The 19,485-nt window shown below is 44.7% G+C and overlaps 1 protein-coding gene across 1 annotated transcript in view; it reads right to left on the bottom strand.

Annotated features, from left to right (window-relative positions):
- LOC146204801 (nose resistant to fluoxetine protein 6-like) overlaps positions 1-14,744 on the bottom strand; it is a 43,381-nt gene extending 28,637 nt beyond the window's left edge. Inside the window, exons 1-11 of the mRNA XM_084605205.1 lie at positions 14,477-14,744; positions 10,457-10,665; positions 8,524-8,641; positions 5,633-5,720; positions 5,444-5,538; positions 4,027-4,203; positions 3,289-3,382; positions 3,108-3,209; positions 2,475-2,640; positions 2,257-2,339; positions 390-512 (exon numbers count right to left, since the gene is read on the bottom strand). Coding sequence (XP_084461331.1) covers positions 390-512; positions 2,257-2,339; positions 2,475-2,640; positions 3,108-3,209; positions 3,289-3,382; positions 4,027-4,203; positions 5,444-5,538; positions 5,633-5,720; positions 8,524-8,641; positions 10,457-10,665; positions 14,477-14,744 — 1,523 coding nt within the window. The remainder of the gene's footprint in view (positions 1-389; positions 513-2,256; positions 2,340-2,474; positions 2,641-3,107; positions 3,210-3,288; positions 3,383-4,026; positions 4,204-5,443; positions 5,539-5,632; positions 5,721-8,523; positions 8,642-10,456; positions 10,666-14,476) is intronic.
- Between the last annotated feature and the right edge of the window lie 4,741 nt (positions 14,745-19,485).

Here is a 19,485-nt window from a genome sequence, read left to right as displayed (position 1 = left end):
AGGGCTGTCTGCATCGTCCCCGAGTGGGACCCATTGGGGCGTAATAATGACATAATGCACATATAAGAGTGCGTAAAATAAAAGAGGAAGAGAAAATTTAGATTGAAGTTGGGTAAAAATAAGTAAAATATGTGAGTAAAGAATATGCATGCTGCGCAGAAGACTTTATGTTGTCGCACAAAGGAAAGCAAAATGAAGGAATTCGATGGCATAACAAAAGAACGGAAACGTATTTCTTATGCGAAGTAATAAAATTCATCTCTGATTTTAGTGAACGAGATTTGCGGGAAAGATTTTCTCCAACGAAAACCGTAACAGCGAATATTGCAGGTGTCACTCAAGCCCAAACATACGCGCTCGCTCGCAAAGGCAATAGTGAAGGCGCTTACCTCATATCATTGGTGCCGCTGGTGAACGCGTAGAACAAGTCCCATGAATAGATTTGTATGCACGTCATGAGGCAAAAGACAGTGGCCGTTAGCACTCCGACAACAGCTGCCGCTCTGGGTTGTCTGAAATGTGTTAAATGTAAACGAGATTAACATAAAAAGAGAATAATGAAACACATAGAACAATTCTGCCAGCGCGTTAAAGTCTATCGAGGAGAAGATCATATAAGAGTGAATGTGATCAACTAAAATTGTCTAAAATGTGAACTCGCACATTTCTGCATTCGTTTCTTTTAAAACGCGACCAGCGAGGTTCGGATTAAAGGTGCTAATTATTTCGCGTTCGGCGGAAGAACGGCATAGCGCGAAGCCACCGCGACGTGTCTGCTGCCGTTACTAGGAAGTTGTTCGGTACTGCAACAGAAGCGCTCTAATGAGTATCGCTAGTAATTTCACTGCCCTGCGCACATTCCTGCGATAAGTAGTGTAAGAGCCCCAAGTTCCGCCATCGGACAACAATAAGTCCGCCTTGCGCGGCAACAGCCCATTATGTGGCCCTTTTTCTTGAACCAACATTTTGGTTCATGGCCTCTTTTCCCAAGCATTTCACCCCAGAAGAGCCGAGCACCAGGCCGGGGGAAATCTTGTACCCATTGGAAACCGGTGGGTACCCGGCGGCACTGGGGATCGAACCCCGTACCTCCCGAATGCGAGGCGAATGCTTCATCTTCATTTTACTATCCGTTTTGCGCACTTGTCGGTATTATATAATCTGCTTGATGAGTTAACAGCACCCCCACTAGAGAACACTATAAAGCATTGAGGATGTATATTTTGGTAGTAAAGAAAACTACATCGTATAAGCAGGCATTATAAACTTTGATATCTGCTGCTTAAGGTATTTTTGTGTGCTATGATCTCGATCATAGCGTTGCTGTGTTATGCGAGCGGTGTCCGAATGTTCCTCATATTTTTTTCTCGAACATCGTTCGTTCCAAAATTTATAAAATACGTACATATTAATGCCGCATATCCAGTAGATACTACTTTTCAATGCAATCTCGGTCGAAATAAAAGACTTTGCACCTCCGATGAACAAGGGCATGCGTGCTTACTTTGTAGGCCCGCTCTCACAGCAGTCTAAAAACAAAGGACGCAATTGCCAAATTTGTCTGGACTGTAATGCCCCATCTTCCTCACAATCCTGACTTGGCATCGCCAGATTGTCACCTTTGTACTTCGCAGATTCAGATTTGAGAATGAAGAGAGTGCCATGCGTGCCGTGAGGATAGGGCTACATCAGAAGGAAAACGAACTTGGTGGACACTTAAGTTCACCTTAAGAATGCTACGAATCGCGTCAAAATATCCATACGGTCGCCTGGGGATGTCTTGGTGCAGCCGATAGCAGTTGTCAACGCACTTGTTGCCTAAACTCTGGCGAGCGAGCATGCTTCGGTGGCCGTAGCGTGCCTGACTCGCAACGAAGGATCTGGTGTTCAACTGCGCCCCTTACTCAGCCTTTTTATTTCATTTAAGAGGTCCCGCTTGACCAATTAGGCATTTCCAGTCACGCCGACGCCGTTTGTTCCCCCGACCGGGACCTAACACTATAGCGTTGAAGTTGGTACAAAGAAGACAAGCCTGCCCTTGCTCACCGGTGGTGCAAAGCCATAGAAATTAGTCAAGATGAAAAATAATATAGGTCCGGCAGGTGGGCGGCTGCAATATTTGTGAATTTCAGAAATTTTGAATACACAGTGTATGACAAAAAAAGGTCCTCATTATTTCCCGTCGACTGCCATCGGAGTGTGACTTGCCCAGACAACTGTTATAGTATCGACACGAAAAGACAAGCGTATACCTACTTCAAAAACAGCAGCGTCAGAGGAAACGCGACGACCAGGAATATCTGGAGGTCCGCGCTGACGTACCAGAGATGCTGCAGACACTGCAAATACACTTCAATGTTTCGTAAATTCAGAGCTATAGACGGCACAGGGTGATCGCAAATTAAGGGCTTGAAGCGCAATATGCACTACCGAAGCACAATTCAGGCACGATAAAGTACTGAACATTCAAATACCACATGCTCAGAGCCATCAAAGTTGTTCGTCTGCAGCACCACTGTCCACCACTTCTCATAGCAGCCAAGGATGTACTGTTTGAACGCATCGTCTGCCGCCGGACCGTAGCCAAACAGAGGCAGCAGGAAAGCCACGAGGACAATAATGACGGCAGGAATCACCAGTCTGCGTAGTAACGGAGGTCATGTATTCGAGCAAGTGGCAGTAGTGAGAACTGAAAAAGGAAGAAACGGCACTGGCGCTTTCATTGTTTGTAACCATTCTGCTATGTTTTAAAAGCCCCATCGGCATTTTCTAGAAAGAGCGGCGTCGGTCATAAAATTTTTATTGGCTGGAGGGAAACGAAGTCACCTGACCGTTTCAGTTTATGTTAATTGTGTCCGTGCCAGCGTCTTCAGGTACTCTGTGGGAAACATGCAGTCTCCAGCTAGATGACCCGAATATATGTCTAGTTGCGTGCAGAAAGACGTGTCCACAAACACAACCATGAAAGCACGACACAAAACTCAAAGAAGAGGTACCGTAAGCTTGTAATGCTATCACTTTGGCAACGTATAATGTAAATGGGTGACTTTGTGAATTTCTTAAAATAATTGCGTCAAAGTTGGGGCACCCAAAAGAGCTATACGCACCTTATGTATCGTCGTAAAACTCGCACAAAATAGACAACGAATATGCCCTTCTTTGCAACAGTCTCTTGAGACGCCACTCCGACAAAGGCCAAGACAAAGCCGCTGTAAAGAACACAAAAACGAGAGCGGTATTAAACCACTGAGTGAAAATCATCTGATTACGGAGAGGTGGAGAATGTACCTTAGGAAGAAGAAAATCGTGACGCTGAGGAAGGCATTCGTGATAAACTGGAAAGTAATGTGCTCTGTCATAGGAGCCATTGCGAACACTGCGTCTAAAGGAAAAAACAAACAAAATACACAAACTTGCAGGCTCAGAATAGTGCCAAGGAGGAAAATTTCGGAAGCCCCTCTTAGACCACAGCATCGTTGTGCTTACTGCACGTTTTCCTTGACTTATTAACGGGTTTGGAAGTTATAGAGAACACTTTTCTTTTAATTGCATTCCTTACATCAGTGAGGTAACGTGTCAACCTTGAAGACTGCCTTGATGCTTTAAGCGATCACGTTTGGCAGACCTTTTCGTAGCATTGAGTCCTAGAGAAGAATCCAAATTCATGTTGCGTGTCGTGCGCATGGATAAATTTGTTTCCGCCTCTTCAATGACAACAAAAAACACAAGGCGGTATTAGTTAAAAAACTAGCCACTTTTTATCGTTTCTTTAATGAAAGACGCTACAAGACCTGAGCGTTGTAAGGAATATGGAGTTAGCAGAAAAAGAAAAGAAAAAAAATGCGTCCTGCATTACCACTAAAGTGCATGATTGCCTGAATGCGGCAGTGAACGTAACTGCGCCATCAGTTCGTAATCTTGCCTTGGTTGTCTCTACTGCAGCGTCGTTATCCATCGTAAAACAATTATGATTAATATACGAATGCAAAACATCCGGCATGCAAGAGGAAATAGTGAGAAACTTACGGAAATACCCCATCGGAAGAATGATGTAGGCATGTCCAAGCACTACCCAGAACATCATTATTACTTTCAGACCACATACAAATTTCAGTGCCTCGCTTTGTTTCTTAACTTTGGTCCGTAAGAGAAACCTCGTGTTCGTTATAGCCGAGAAGATGAGCAGAATACGTATCAGAGCCCCTAAAAGCGCAAGGGAAAAGTAAAAAAAGAAAATTAAGAAGAATTGTAGAAAAAGGATACGTTTTCAAAGACGCTCGTTTTCATGTGATAGAAAAAAATGTAATCGATGCGAGTTCTTAGATAAATCATCTGTAGCAAGGTAAGTCATAATAGTCTGTTCGCGGAAGCAAAAAAAAAAAATGAAAGCTTCCAGTTTTAATTGGTAGGGGGACAATTTGTTTGGTGCCAATGCGACTGAATCCCAGCATATGCCAGCCATTTGTTTTTAATCGAGAAGTGCTTTAACACTTTTAACCAATAATTAAGCGTATCAGGACGACCAAGTTTGCTGAAGCAAAAGTAAAATCTTGTCGATCTGTCTTGTTTTTGAGATGCTGATATAAATGTAGCCAGAAGTTGAAGATACCTGACAATGCACTGATGACAATGAAAAAAAAAAAAAACGTTTATGGAACGATACAGTGCATTTTGAAAGAAAATAAAGCTGAAATGCTGTTGGCTTCCCTAATTCTCTACTTAGCCTAGTGCAGCAAAGTTTTACACTGAATGAGATATTTTTTTTCTGAAACGGTAGCATTTCGCACCAAACCTTTTACTGTATTTATTTACGATTTGGGAGGGAATATTTTCGTCATTTCAGGAACGACTCGTCAGACTAATGACTGAATCTTGAAACAGTTACAGGACTGCGCTTAAGCCTGCTTAAGAGCGAAAATCGTGAAAGCCAATTTACAGGACTGTTTTCATTAACTGCATCATCATTGTCCTCGCTGCTATCACCATTATCAAGTAAGTGCATCATCATCACTACAATCGCTACTACTACCATTATCATCATCACTAACTGCATCGTTATTGTCATCGCTATTACCCGTTTCTCCTGGCCTGATCCAGAACTTTGTGATCCCCCGATACAAAGGGGAATGGCCGCATCAGCATCAGCATTATCACCATCACTAACTGAATCGTCATTGCAATTACTACTACATCATTATCATCATTACTAAGTGCATCGTCACTGTTATTGCTACTATAATGCTTACGCTACATAAGCAGAATTACGATTTGCTCCTCATGAACATGGTGGTTTGCTCACTCGGCTGGGGAATAGGGGTTTGATTTCCAGCGAGAACAGGTATTTTTTTCCTTTAAGTGTCAGTACGAAGGACGTTTTCTGGTGACGCTTTCTGTTCACGCCATGCATCAGGCAAGAAAGGCTTTCGCCTCAATACTTGCTCACCTGGTTTGGACCTCAATGCCTGAAGATCTGCTTGAGGCAACCATTCGAGTGTAGTGCCCACACCAACGAGCAGACCTAAAAGGCAGAGCACCGCTCTGTGACGCGTGCGAAAAGTGTCTTAGCATGTCCCGTTTAGAAAGCAGTACAACAAGGCAAGCGTCACGCGCTGCATTGATTGGTTCCACTTACATGGAAAACGCTTGGGCAGGGGTGATTTCCTTCGCATTGTCGGTGCTGCAGGACGTCACTGTGGCGTTACCGCCGTACTCGTTTATCACTGAAACAGAGAATTCATGGAATTAGACAAAAACAACACACACAGTAGAAAATGGGCGGCACTCGCACATATGTGCCATGCTTTATAAACATCACTGGTGCTATGTTTGTGACAAATTCGTCATACGAATAATCAGTACCCCCCCACAGTAGCTCTGTGACTGTGACGTTGGTGCGCTGAGCTCATGGACACGGGATGGAATCCCGGCAGCGGCGGCTGCGTTTCTACGGAGGCAAAGCACAGCACCTGCCCATGTGCTGTGAGAAGTCAGTGTACTCTTAATGAACCTCACGTGTCTAAATTTTGTCCGAAGCGCTCCACTAGGCGCACCTCAATAGCCTAGGTATAGTTTAAGTTCCTTTCCTCACATACCATACCATACCATACCATACCATACCATACCATACCATACCATACCATACCATACCATACCATACCGTACCGTACCGTACCGTACCGTACCGTACCGTACCATACCATACCATACGATGCCATGCCAATAATCAGTAAGAAATAAGTGGGTATGTATCAAAATAATTTTTAGAAAAATAGCTGCTGATCGTCTCAACAGAGAATACATTTACGCATGCTACTGCGATAAAGCACACTTTGTAGAGCCTCTATGTATACAGCGTTATTCGCATTTTGTCCGCCTGTATAGCTACAACCTACGCAGCACAAGTGCAGGCGAGAAAAAAAAGAAGCGTTGATTTAACCTTAAAAACAATATCCTTGCTATGATTAATAGATCAACGCCGAAATAAATGCTTACTACGATAGAGACCATGCGTCGTCAACCACTGCTTCTCTCTTTCTCTCACACACAATCGCCTGGTGGCGGAGTAGGTTATTTACCCCTAAGGGGTAGTGGAAGCTGTTCATCAGAAAAGGGAAGGATCTGTATCTGTTCCACACGAATTGCACGCTTGAACCGCTCTTTTAGCAGGGGTAAGGAGAACGAAGTTGTCGGAACTAAGGCGACGCAGATCCCGTCGTTACATTTCGAACTCGGCTGTGTGATGAGAGATACCCGCAACCGCGTTCTTTGGGGATGCAGGGAGGACAGCATTCGGCCGTTTTTGCATTTCGAAACGCTGACGCCGAGGCAGGATATTTGATTCCGCACTCAGGACTCAGTAGCTCCGGCAGGACTCTTTTCTCCTCGAGAACTATTTATTTGAGAGCTGCTCACTTTGCTTTCCTTTTCACAATAACAATCCCATGCTTTTATTTTCTGCGCTGAAAAACATTATTATGCGTTTTATGTACGGCAATGTTCTAAAGCAATACGCCATCGTATTTCTTGATTTCTATTTTTTGCTGTTTTTTTTTTTCTGCGCGTAGTGTATGTGTAAAACATTGGCCCTAAACCACTTACCTCTTCAGGGATTAAAACGAGGAAGTGGGATAATATTAGTGATTGGGATTTCTCCTAAACGAATTCGCCGGACAAAATCTAATTGAGAGGGTCCGTAATATCGTGACTCTTGGTAGCTGCCTAACGAACTGACGTCAGCGAAAGTCGCTATCACCATTAAAGGTTGCGAACTTGATATGCCATTGGGAACGCGGTTGAGCCGCGTCGCCATCCATGCCTTTGCCAGTGTAACTGAGCGAGAGTCACCAGGTAAAGAAAATTTCTTATAAGAGAAAAAGATGCCACGAGCTCTGCGCTGCTCGCTCATCGGATACCCGAGACGGCACCCGACGGGCAGAGTGCGGGCCTCACCGAGGCCGGCATTAACAAACGCCCTAGACGTGCTCTCTCTCTCTTGACCCCCGCTACCATTCCACATTCGGCACTTCACACATTTCTTGGCAAACTCTGCCGTGCCGTACAATCAACTGTCTCGTTCGTTGTGCTCGGCATTCCCACTCTTCTATAAGCACACGTGCTTGGAACTGACTCCTTCTCACTTAAATATTGTGAGAAATGAGCTGGTTCACGCCAGCTACCGAGCTCTCGTCCTAGGTTAATTTAGAGGTCGGAACGCTCTTCTCCGTGCAAATACGCTTTGTTTCTGCCCATCTCTATCACTGCTCTTCGTTCGATGAGAAGGGTGCTGATGTATGCCACTAACCCCTGCCTCGTAGATCCCCGATGAGTAACGAGGGAGCTGAATGACGTGGCGTTCATATATTGCTTCAGTACCCTTTCAAGAGTAGGTAGGCAGTTCTAAAGACAGGTATACAAAGACCGCCACCACAGCCAGCAACACACCCAAAAAGTCCTAAGTACCTAGCTCTTTGCCTTACACCAAAAATCGAGAGAATAGGTGATAGTATTCTCGTCTTCCGTGGCGGCGAGAACATGACACGCCCACAGACCGGCATAACCGCTTCGCCGACTGGTCGCAATATCAGGCAACGTTACCTCTTCTTAATCAAAGTCACCGTATCTGTGTCACTCACGCAACGAAAGATCACAGTTTGACGGTCCTCTAAGCTTAATAGAGCACAAAGCAGCAATGGCGTCGCTTCGAGACATCTTAAAGCCAAAGATCACCTTTTCCGTGTACATTATGTTCATGCTGTGATTGACAGACGTCCTTCAAACAGCAAGGATGCTTACTGCCATAACCACTGCACCACCGTGACAGGGACAAATGCCGCTTAAACAGGTATTTTGACCACCCACGAGACTACGCTTTGTGCGAACAGCAAGGTATCGACAGACCCCACAGTAGCGGTACTGTCGCAACGTGTGCTGTTAGCTGCAGTCACGGCACACTGCGCAGAAGCAAAAGACAGTCATCGGGCGAGAGTTTTCGCGACTGCACACGTTTCGGGTGCGTGTTCTTACGTGAGCGGGTTAAGAAGGTAAGGTCGTCCCGGGTGCACAGTGAGGGCGAGCACAGGCCTCCGATGGTGTCGACGCCATCCCTCTCCGGCGATGTGGCCGTCAGGGGATCCAAACGACCCTGCGAAGAGAACGGCTCGTTAGATCATTACTGCACGCGTATAGTATACTGCTCAGCGTGAGGTATAACATCACCCCAGTTAGTAGTTCGGTTAACCGCGCGAGTTCTGTGTTATTACTTGGCGTTATCTGCTGATCAAATGCTCTCGTGGCACTTTTCGAAAATCAGCAAGGCTTGTCGTGGCACAGTAAAGTTTGCAGACATCTGAAAGCAACGCGAGAGAACATGTACGAAGAGACACGACTGAATAAGTAAATTAATTAGACACAGGCCTACAAACTTTCAATATAAAGACGCATGCTAACTGCAGTGAACAACAGTTAATTAGTGAATTTTAGTTGCTCATTGAATTTACGATGACAACTTTTTTAATAGTTTGTGTCCGCTTGGCCACACAGCCCATTAACACAAACGGCGTTTGTGTACTGGTATTCGTACGCCCTGTATTCAAGCTCCGTAGTCAGCCATACATCAGCAAATGAGCAGGCGCATCGAAGACAAGGCACAGGCAATATTCATTCGTGCTGCGCAGACCAAGCTTTTACTGTAACAGTGTTTGCGGTTCACGGAAAGTCACGACGCGAATCTCGCGTTTCACTTGCACGTATGTAATAGCTCAGTTTTTTCTTTTCTTTTCAGAGCTTAGCCGCAACACAACAACGTAAACCAGCAGAAAATTGAAACAAAATCACCCTTGCAAGGTGAGAGGCAGCATCTATGCTTCCCCAAGCCTTTTCTATACTTAATGCGGGTATGCGATTTCTATAATTCGCACGACTGGAATACTTCATAGAACTACCTTCCACCGGCGGCTGCGTTGCGATGAAGGCAAAACGGAGTGGCGCCAGTGCGATGCCAGTGCAAGTTAAAGAACTCCAGGTAGTCGAAATTTTCAGAGTTCTCCACTGAGTCGCTTTGGGACGTTAAACCCTACAAACCAAACCAAACCAAACCAAACTAAAACCAAACCAAACCAAACCAAACCAAACGGAACTACCTTCTGCAGGAGCGCGTTGTTCTGAAGGATACATTCCCAAAGGGGCCAACAGGACATATGGGAACGGCCTATCACTCTCAAACCAACGAAGTGGTGAAGCCTCTTAACCGTAAATTCAACAAGAAAAAAGGGCGATGGTGCTCTTCCACGTAGGTAATCGCCTACGTGGTGAAATAATCACACTTAGCTCTCAAACGTATTCGTAGTTTCTGCCTGCCCGAAATTTCATTAATACCAGGATTAGGAAAAAAAAAAGCTGTAGTCTCTTGCTGCGAGCTGTGTTGTGAATTTGGAGCGCTCAAAAAAGAGACTTTGTTGCTGAATATTCCGCCTAAGGGTATAGTGGCCAGCTTATTCACTATTAACACGCGGGCACAGATGCAACCGTGCAATAAGCAGCCCATGAGCAGCAACTTACAAAACACGTACGCAGCAATAATAGTTGCGATGGCAGTTATAATTGGAATACTGATTTGCTAATGGGAATACTTTAGCTCCGTGTGCACTTTTAAGGAAACCATGCACCGAAGTTCATCACGCTTAGGTGCAGTATAGAAGCCGTTACAACACGAACCCACAGTGTCCCACAGAATCGACGGTGTCTTCTTTTCTTCATACCTTTAAAAGATTCTTAGGTTTTGAACCAACATCATGCAGTACGATCCTGTTGGCAGGTGTAGCTTCAGACATTCTCTAGACTGGATTCCCGAATTCATGCCGAATTCGCTGCACTCTTTAATTTGCGATGGGTTGCAGTCCAGCTTTTATACACCTTGGAATTCTGCCAAGATTTCCACCTATATGATAGTTAAGCTCACCTGAAGTTCCCCGATCTCGTGGAAGGACTCGATGAAGCGCCTGTAATACTCCTGGGGCAGGGAGAAGAGCACGGAGCAGTATTGGCCCTTGAAGTACACCTCGCCATCGGGTGAGCGCACCCGGGTTCGTAGGCACTGGTCATAGCCGCCCATGGCCACGTACGTGCCTTCAAGGGCGTTTGGGGCGTACATGGCGTTGGACATGGCCACTGGGGTACAGGGAAGGTTAGAGCGACGAAAAAGCTGTCATGATAATGATTTCCTCTTCACATTATAATTTCGTTGTAGGGACCTGTCAATGCAAAGTTTTTCTAGAGTGATAATTTGAAGGTAGCTTTGAAGAGGGACCTCGATTTGATTTTATAGAAGCCTATAAAGTAACATTTAATCTCACTCTTAATGCCATCAGAAACAGTTTACCTGTTTACATAGAAGATAGAAGAACAAAATTGAATATATAGAATGCACCACGAGACAAGAGCATTAAAGATGCAACGTTCACCGAGGAACAGATTTTAGAGGAACGCGTCATGGTGGAGTACCGCCCGTCTACACAACAGGACGGGAAAACTGAGCATAAAATATATGTTTATGGGAAGATAAACATATAACGAAAACGGCTGAATAGCTTTAACTTATTAAAAAAAATAATAATAATAAAACTAAAACAATACATACTGCTGAAATATATACCATTCACGTTGAAGCAATTGAAGCTGATGCGATGGCTATAATTAAATAAATAGATTTCGTCAAGATAGGAAGTGAACGTCACGAACTTGAAAATCTTTACCCACAGCTTTTTAGCACTTAAGCCGTTAAAAATTCGAGACACAGTAACCCTGTTATAAATAGTTAAGAAAAAAAAACTGAAGACTCCAGCAGTTGCCGGTATTTTTAAACTGCTCGCATGTCAAGGTACACATGAAATATGGAAATGAAACAGCACATTAGCTAGTGAAGAAAAGGACAGAGACAGGAGAGGAAGAAAATTGATAGCTATAAAAAGACAATTCCTAAAAAGTCGACTCATGCTAGGAACGTTTTTACTACTTTAGCGCATTTAGAGGCGCTGTGCTCAAGCCTCTGCAGAGCAATGTCGTCCGACGCTTTCCTTCTGCGGATGGCAAACTCACGGTGCTGGTATATTCATAAGGTTTAGCGTTTTAGAATAAATGTAGTTGACCAGACCGAAGGACTTATTTCAGTGTCCGAAGCTTGGGTGAAGCGTTCGAAAGTTGCAGCTGATGGCTTGAATTATGAGGGCCTACGCCAACTGAATATGAATACGAAAGTTGCATGAAAGTGTGGGCCGCCCGTGTACCTTGGCGCTCCATGAGGCGCGCACGTGCAAGCACGGTACTAGCGATTGGAAATATCAAATATCGGCGGCACAGTGCGACGTCAGACCTTTGTCCTGCGTCATCTACCAATATTAGGCAGGGTTACCGCCTGCGACATGTTTATATAAACAAAAAATTGTAATCTTTTGCAGATTCCCGCGGCTGGATTTATATTCACCGTTTTTGTTTTTTATTTATAATTTCTTTTTTTTTTTTTTTTTGCGATGTTGAGACCATAATACGTGTCTATCATTTCGGACCTGCGGGCTCTGGTGGGCGTGGTTTAGCCAATTGTTATGCACGACAGTTTGCTTTCCTCTTTTTTTTTTTTTTCTGAAACGTTTCATACGTGACTGTTCGTGCGTTCTTGCATACAAACTTAATGGGCTAGATTGCACGAACGCTTCTGTTTCTTCTTCTAACTTCTGTGACCGTCCTTCTATATTGTGGTTATTGTATGATGTGTAATTACACTCTGCGCTTTCTAGCACTCTGTTTTTCAACTGTATCTTTATTTCCAGGGCTGCGAAAATCGCCATAAAAAGAGTTGAATTCAGTTTCCCTCCATCCATTTACCGTTCACTGTGTTTTGGTTAGGCAGGAAGCGATGTGCGCATGTAAGTACTTGAAGGGGATGCTCAAACTGTCAGTTTCGCCATGCACTACGGCTTTATTTTACAAGGCATGCACTGAGACCTTTCCGGTGAAGACACTGCTACAGAAAAACGTTTTCGTTTCAGAAATCAAGAAACAAGGCTTCAGAAAAACGTTCCAGAAAGAAATCCGCATTGCTCAAATAGTTATTATAGATGGAGTATTTATTGTTTAGAGAGACATTGCACGAAGGACCTTGAATAAGGGTAATAATTTGACTACTCATACTGTACGATACCTCCCGCTGTGCAATACGTTGATGAAATCCTAGCCATACTGGACTGCACAGCTTGTGTAGAACTCGCATGATGGGCCAGTATAGCAAATTTGTTTATTTAAAACAAATCTAATTTATATCAACTGATTGTTCATCTTCAGCAAATGTATGATCCGACGGACTTCTAGGGTGGCGCTCCATTTTGGTGACATACGCTGCCGCGCCTTTTTTTTTGTTATTTGATTATTTTGATACATTTTAATGGAGGATTTTTAAATAATTTTTAGAGATGGGAGATGATATTTGTGTAATAAACAGCATGATTTAAAAGAAAACTTGGGGAAGCTTCCGACTAATGAAAGGCATCAGAAAACGAAGCTGCTCTGTTTGCGCTGGAATTGGTTCGAATTCCGCTTGTTACTATAGTATTGCAGCTTTTTTCTGCTGGCTGCCAATATGGAGCAAAAATATGGAGTTTTTCGGATAATTTTGGCTTTATGATCGGCTTTATGACTGGCCTCAAGTTTTCTATGGCTTCCGGACAAAGTTCGCCTGAAGCTTTTTTTTCTTTTTTGCAAACTAGGAGCACTACAAGCTGAGAAATTCTCAAATATCTTTCTAGCATTTACGATCTCCCCCTGGATAATGTGGTGGCTTTGCTTTCTGTGGTCATCTTGGTTCGCGCTTCCCTCTCAATATGAATAACGTGCAAGTCGCTCAACGTGCCCTCTTACCTCCTGAAAGGTTGGCTTGGTTTATATAAGGTTAACGTCCCGAAATGACTCAGGCTATGAGGGGCGCCGTAGTGAACGGCTCCCGGAATTTCGACTGCCTGTTATTCTTTAACGTGCACTGACATCACACAGTACAGGGGTGCCTTGCTTTTCGCCTCGACCGAAAACCGGCCGCTGCGGGCCAGGAGTTGATTCCGCGTCATGTGATTCAGCGGTCTGGTGCAGTAACCGCTGAGCCACCGCAGCGGGGCATCCCTTCAAGAGTTTTAGAAAAGAAAAGGAAGGTGGCCTATATCGGCGCTTCCAGCACTGTCATCTGGTCAGACTGTCGGGATCCTTCCCATCTCTGAAGCGTCAGAATGGTTGCTCCCTTTTCTTGGAAGCTAAGCACCCGTGTGCTGCGCGATGTCAGTGCGCGTTAAAGAATCCCAGGTGCTCGAAATTTCCCGAGCACTTCTCTACTGCGTCTCTCAATTGAGTCGCTCTAGGACGTTAAACCCTATAAACCAAACCAAACCTTTTGTTGGCAACTGCGCAGATCATCGTACGGCGATCGCTACAGTGCGATGCTAACATAAATTATGGGCATCGAAGCTCCGCCTTTAACAGTACGATGCGATAGCGTAGGCTACCACCTAGCAAACATATAAAGCCCCCATTTAACCAATCGGTATGAACATGCCTGCGTAGCCTAGGGGTAACGTGAATGCAACGGTCCTGGCGGGATGATTCTGATATTATCCTCCCGTGTGAAATGAAAGGCCCGAGTTGGAAGGTCCTGCCAAACGTAATTTCTGGCAACCCTCCAGAAATTACATCCAGTTAGTGCGCGGCCATGTCAACTGCCAGCTACCGCCTGCCAGCGCCATGCCCGTGATTGCTGCACACACGGTGATACCTGGCTTTAGCTAACAGAGTGAAGCTTCAAAATGGCACAATAAATATAGGATGCAGGAGCAGGAGGAGGAACATGGGGGAGGCTTTCGCCCTGCAGTGGTATAGTTTCATGATTATGATGATAGGATGCAGCGAGACACACGGCGACGCAGCCGTCAGAAGCGGCCATACTCACTCCGTACCGCCCATGCTTTCTGCTGGCGAAGAGCCAGAAACGTCTTGATCATGCTGGTCGAACAGTCGGTCGATACTTCGGGCCTCGTTACCAGGTCCGAGACGAGCGGCAGGAGCTTCTGCACGATCACCTTGAGCACTTCGTTCAGGTCATCCTCGTAATTGCGCGTGGCCGACTGGGCGCCCTGCGCTCTGCAGACCGCTGTTCCTCCGAGCAGTGTCAACGCTGTGCCGAACAGCAGCGACGGTGCAAGCGAGAGCCGACACATGGCTTGCCAACGCTGGTCACGTCTAACGAGGCGAAACGCGACTGGGGACGAGCTTTCCGAGTCCTGCGCGCGTAGCTGAGGCCCCACGGAAGGGAGGCGTCGCACTCGACAGCTGCGGCTCGTAACGCGACACGTCGCAAACAGCGCGGGCGGATCGCTCCGTGGCTTCGGCTGGTCTGAGAGGTTGCACGAGACGCAGCAGAGGCACGGGGCACCCCCGCCATCCATCTTCCCTTCGTGCCTGCTTAATAGCGAAAAGAGACTTGACAATGGGCACGCAAGAAAGTTGAGCCACAGTTTGGTTTCCGGTAGTTTTATTCAAGAATGGGGGAAATCGCTGAACGGAAAACAGCCAACTTAACGACATCCTTTGATTCTCTCTTCCCTTCCTTTTGAAGTCAGATGTGGGAATTCCGTGGTGTTTATTCTTGATTTCGGTGGCTGAGAAGCTCGGCTTTTGTCGCACCTCACGCGCTGTTTTATCCACGTCTACACAATTGCCACTCCTCCATCGCATCCTGAAATATCATTTTTCCACGCGTACGTTTCATGCCGAACAGGGTATAATCGACAAAATATTTGTTCTCATGTGACGTGGCCACGCGCTACTCTGCCCAAATAAAATTGATTGAGTAAATAGTTTCTTCGTCCAATTAGGAGTGCGCCTCGAGTTTCGCCGGCCTTCGCGGTTTAACGACAAAGGGCACTTCCTCTTGCGCGTTAATGCCGAATTTGATTGACTCTGCAGTGCGTTTCGAGAACAAGGCTTCCCTCTTCACTGGCTTACTTTAACTTCGCTGCTGTGTATTTTCGAGGGACGTGCTTGCTTTGCTAAGTCGTGAGTATATATCACTGGTTAGGTCCAGTTCTTTATCACGGTACGGCTTGATTCAGCGTAAAGGTGGAGAAGAAAATCAAGAAATCGTGGCGCAGCTGGAAGTATCCCACCGGATGCGAATTTCCGGCGATGATTCTCGAGTCAGTATTTCGTTGCTTTTCGTATGCGTGTTTTTTAAAGTTGTGCTTTGCTGCTGTCATCTTGGCCGACTGATAGAAATGACATTTTGTGTATCATGACCATGCAGACGAAATGATTAGAAAAAACAATGGTAATATCTTAATGAGCAAGACAGCGACATATTTCCGCATTGTAGAGCGGTTCACTGCCCACCATCTCCACATGTCGTTGGCTTTAGGTGCGTTGATGTTCTTAAGGGACTGGTGGCTGGTGTTCTTTAAGAAGGCAGTAGCGCCCCACAGTTCATTTCTAGACATTTTTTACCCGCACCCGAAAGCAGACACGCAGAAAGGAAGCTTCACGCCTCTATTTAAAGTTCCAATTTAAGGCCCAGATCTGTACTCCAGTCGGTGACACTATGAGTTAACTATTGTCCATTGTGGATGATTATGTGCATGACGATGTAGACCAGCCGGGTCACAGATATACGTGCGTGATTGATTTATGGACTTTATCTAAATCGCTACGGTAGAGATATTGCCACATCATCTGTTAGACTACTCCCACCAATAGTCTGTAACAACCTCAACCTCTCCCACTGGTGTTCATTCTCAACGCAGGCTCGATGCGATGTGCTGATTCGAACGTGAGGTGTCGAGAAACCACCCGACGTGGCATAGCCTGGAATTTAGAGGAGAGCGGGGAAAACGCGACATACAGTTTTTCAAAAACATTAACAAATTATATTACAGGATTGTTTTTTCTTTCTGTAACATTAGATAGGAGACTACCACAGCGTTAGATTCTGCCTTCATATTAGCCTCGTTTCTTGTATCGTGAAGAGCTTTATTTTCGACAATATAGGAGATGGTGTACTGAAATCTATATCCTGAAATTCGCGTCACCTTAATTAACTTCTGTATAACGAGGATCGGACTTGCTTGAGAGGCCGACATCCACTATGCATGAAACTTCTCTTTTACTCGCGCACCTTTCCTCTTCTGTCCGCCTTCTCGGAATGTTTTCCAGAAAACGCAACAACACCTGGTCAAAATGGGAAAATTTCTGTGCATTAACTGGTACATTTAATCCCAGGTCAAGGTTCGCTTGCTTTGATGTCCATATTTTATTTTTTTTTATTTTATTATTATTATTATTATTTTTTTGGCGGGTACATATAGCTTACTGCAGAGGGGCTATGGGTTGCCATCGGGGTCCTGGATTGTGGACTTCGCCCATCATGGGTGGCTACAACACATACAAAATAATATTTTGTATGTGTTGTAGCGGCGAAGTAACACCATCACTGCACTCTTACAGGCAATACACAGTGTGCAGTTCCGGATGGATTTGTACCACTAGAAATTTTTAGCTTGCACTAAGATCAAAGCACTTGACGCTTTTTTTTTCCATGTCGCCTGCAGTGAAATATAACTGCCGAGGCTGGAATCGAACGCAGGACATCGCTTTCTTTATTATCTTTCCCATCATACTGTAGCGACTCGCGTGGCATGCGTCCGGCACGTGCCGAAGGGAAGGAAGCAGCGCCGGCAGGAGAGCTGAGGAACGCTCGCGACCTTCGTCTCGGCCGGACGCTGCGGTCGTCACCTCTTCAGCCTCTCCTTAAATAAAGGTGGCCGCGGTCGCCCCTGCCTGGCGATCTCTACAATACTTACCTGTTTTTTTAGTTTTTTAGAATAACTTCTGACTTTTATAAGACTCCACCGAATGATGTGACGCCGTTTGCGTTTAGCTTTGCGTTATTCTTAAGTTTTGGTCTGGTTGTTTAACAGTCAAAAATTTAATGACAGCTCATCGGTTTGTACAAAAACTTATTCTTCTGCGGTTTGATATGGGAGAAGAGAAATTGAGTGAAGAGGGAACACTGCCTACCGAGCTGTGCGAAGTCACAACGGGGAGCACGGGGCTCGGCACCTCGGACTGAGGTTTCCGGGTGTGCGCACGCGATCATATTCACTACATCATCACTTGAGCAATTGAGAACACCTGTGATTGTCCCCTTCATTGTTAGCCCTGAACTATTTGGCGCCCTCAATTGGCCAAAAGTCAGTATATGCAGTGATAAGGGGCTTTCGGTTAGTGCTGCTACCAGTCGTCAGTGGAACGCTCAAACACAGACGTGACAGCCGCTGGCGTTAATAAGTTGTGTGCCTTACACTTGCGGACACATCTGCTCATAGTGATAATCATTTTACCTTTTCCTCGTGACATAAACAAAAAGATTTCTCTGTATTGAACATATAAAAAATGCTGTTTCGAGTGCACGTCGCAGATAAACTCAGCAATCGAAATTTTGAGTTCATATCTCCCTTTTATTACAAACGGCATATATATTCCCGCGACGTATAATGGCTTTTCGAGCTGTAGTCTACACCCATCACAAAGCTGCTTACTCTCTACATCTTATCAGTGTCAGATATGTGCACGCTGAATTTCGCAGCGTGTCAGCCACAACAAAAGTGTTTATCCAAAAGTGTTTAGCCCACACTATTGCGCATCTTTTTTCATTTTTCATCCAGACTGCAAAAGACTGGAATAATCTTCCCCCTGAAGCCGTGCTCCACTCCAATCCGTAATCTTTTAAAAAGTTCATAGAGAAAATAATTTTGTTTGATAACTAATGGATAACTTTGATTTTATGCCGCTATCCCCCATGTAATACCCCACTCCTGGGGCCTTTGAGTTGTATTCTAAATAAATAAATAAATAAATAAATAAATAAATAAATAAATAAATAAATAAATAAATAAATAAATAAATAAATAAATAAATAAATAAATAAATAAATAAATAAATAAATAAATAAATAAATAAATAAATAAATAAATAAATAAATAAATAAATAAATAAATAAATAAATAAATTCCTGGCATAATCTTTGAATTATTGGTGATTTCTAGGCTCGTGGACTAATCAAAATCATTGGTGGGGATTCATCATTGGGATTAATTTTTCTATATACTTTCTCTTGCCTTTTTAAAATTGGCTAGACCTTTTAATAGGTACCAGAGCCGGAAATTTGCAATAGCTTCTCGCTATCCGCCCTGAGAGAGCCAGCCAGACAGGAGGTTGATCCTGCGCAGCATATATACGTAGCTCCCAACCATGTCCGTTCACCTCTGTTGAATGTAGGCCTTGTGTGTCTTGTGATAAAGAAAACAAACAAACAAAAAAACTGTCTGTCTCTCGCGAAGTGAGGAGCAAAGATGCATCCACGGCCGCTGAAGAAGTGCATTAGGTTGTCGCGTCATTCCCTTCAGGCGGAGCCTAAGTGTCCCTCTATTGTGTTTCTGCGTATGCATGGCAAAAAAAAAATGACGTGAAAGAAGTATACATCACAGCACACAACCCACTTTATTAACACGTTCGGAGTGGAGAGGTATGCATAAGTAAAGAAAATGGTAACCAAGACTTAACCCCGGGGCTATAAAAGTGCTTAGATATTTATACACTGGTAAGGTCGTCTCGCTGGCAAAAGCAACGGCTGAGAAACAGAAATATTTATACACTGGTAAGGTCGTCTCGCTGGTAAAAGCAACGGCTGAGAAACAGAAAAGTGAATCCAGCTCACTCATAGTTTTGTTACATTTATCTGCACCACTTAACGCAGTGCAGCCGCCTTACTACTGCAGTCGCCGGTCTTTCTAGGCTATGACAGCATTGGTGACTGCCGTGTCGCAATACACATGTGCAGTTGACGCCTTCCACGGCATTGACACAAGAACGACGTTTGGGGGGGGACCCTCTCATTTTGTTGGTCAG

Source organism: Amblyomma maculatum, chromosome 1 (genome assembly GCF_055883805.1).
Source record: "Amblyomma maculatum isolate TAMU_Amacu chromosome 1, ASM5588380v1, whole genome shotgun sequence".
NCBI classification, from domain to species: Eukaryota; Metazoa; Arthropoda; class Arachnida; order Ixodida; family Ixodidae; genus Amblyomma; species Amblyomma maculatum.
This window is presented reverse-complemented; position numbering and strand designations above follow the sequence as displayed.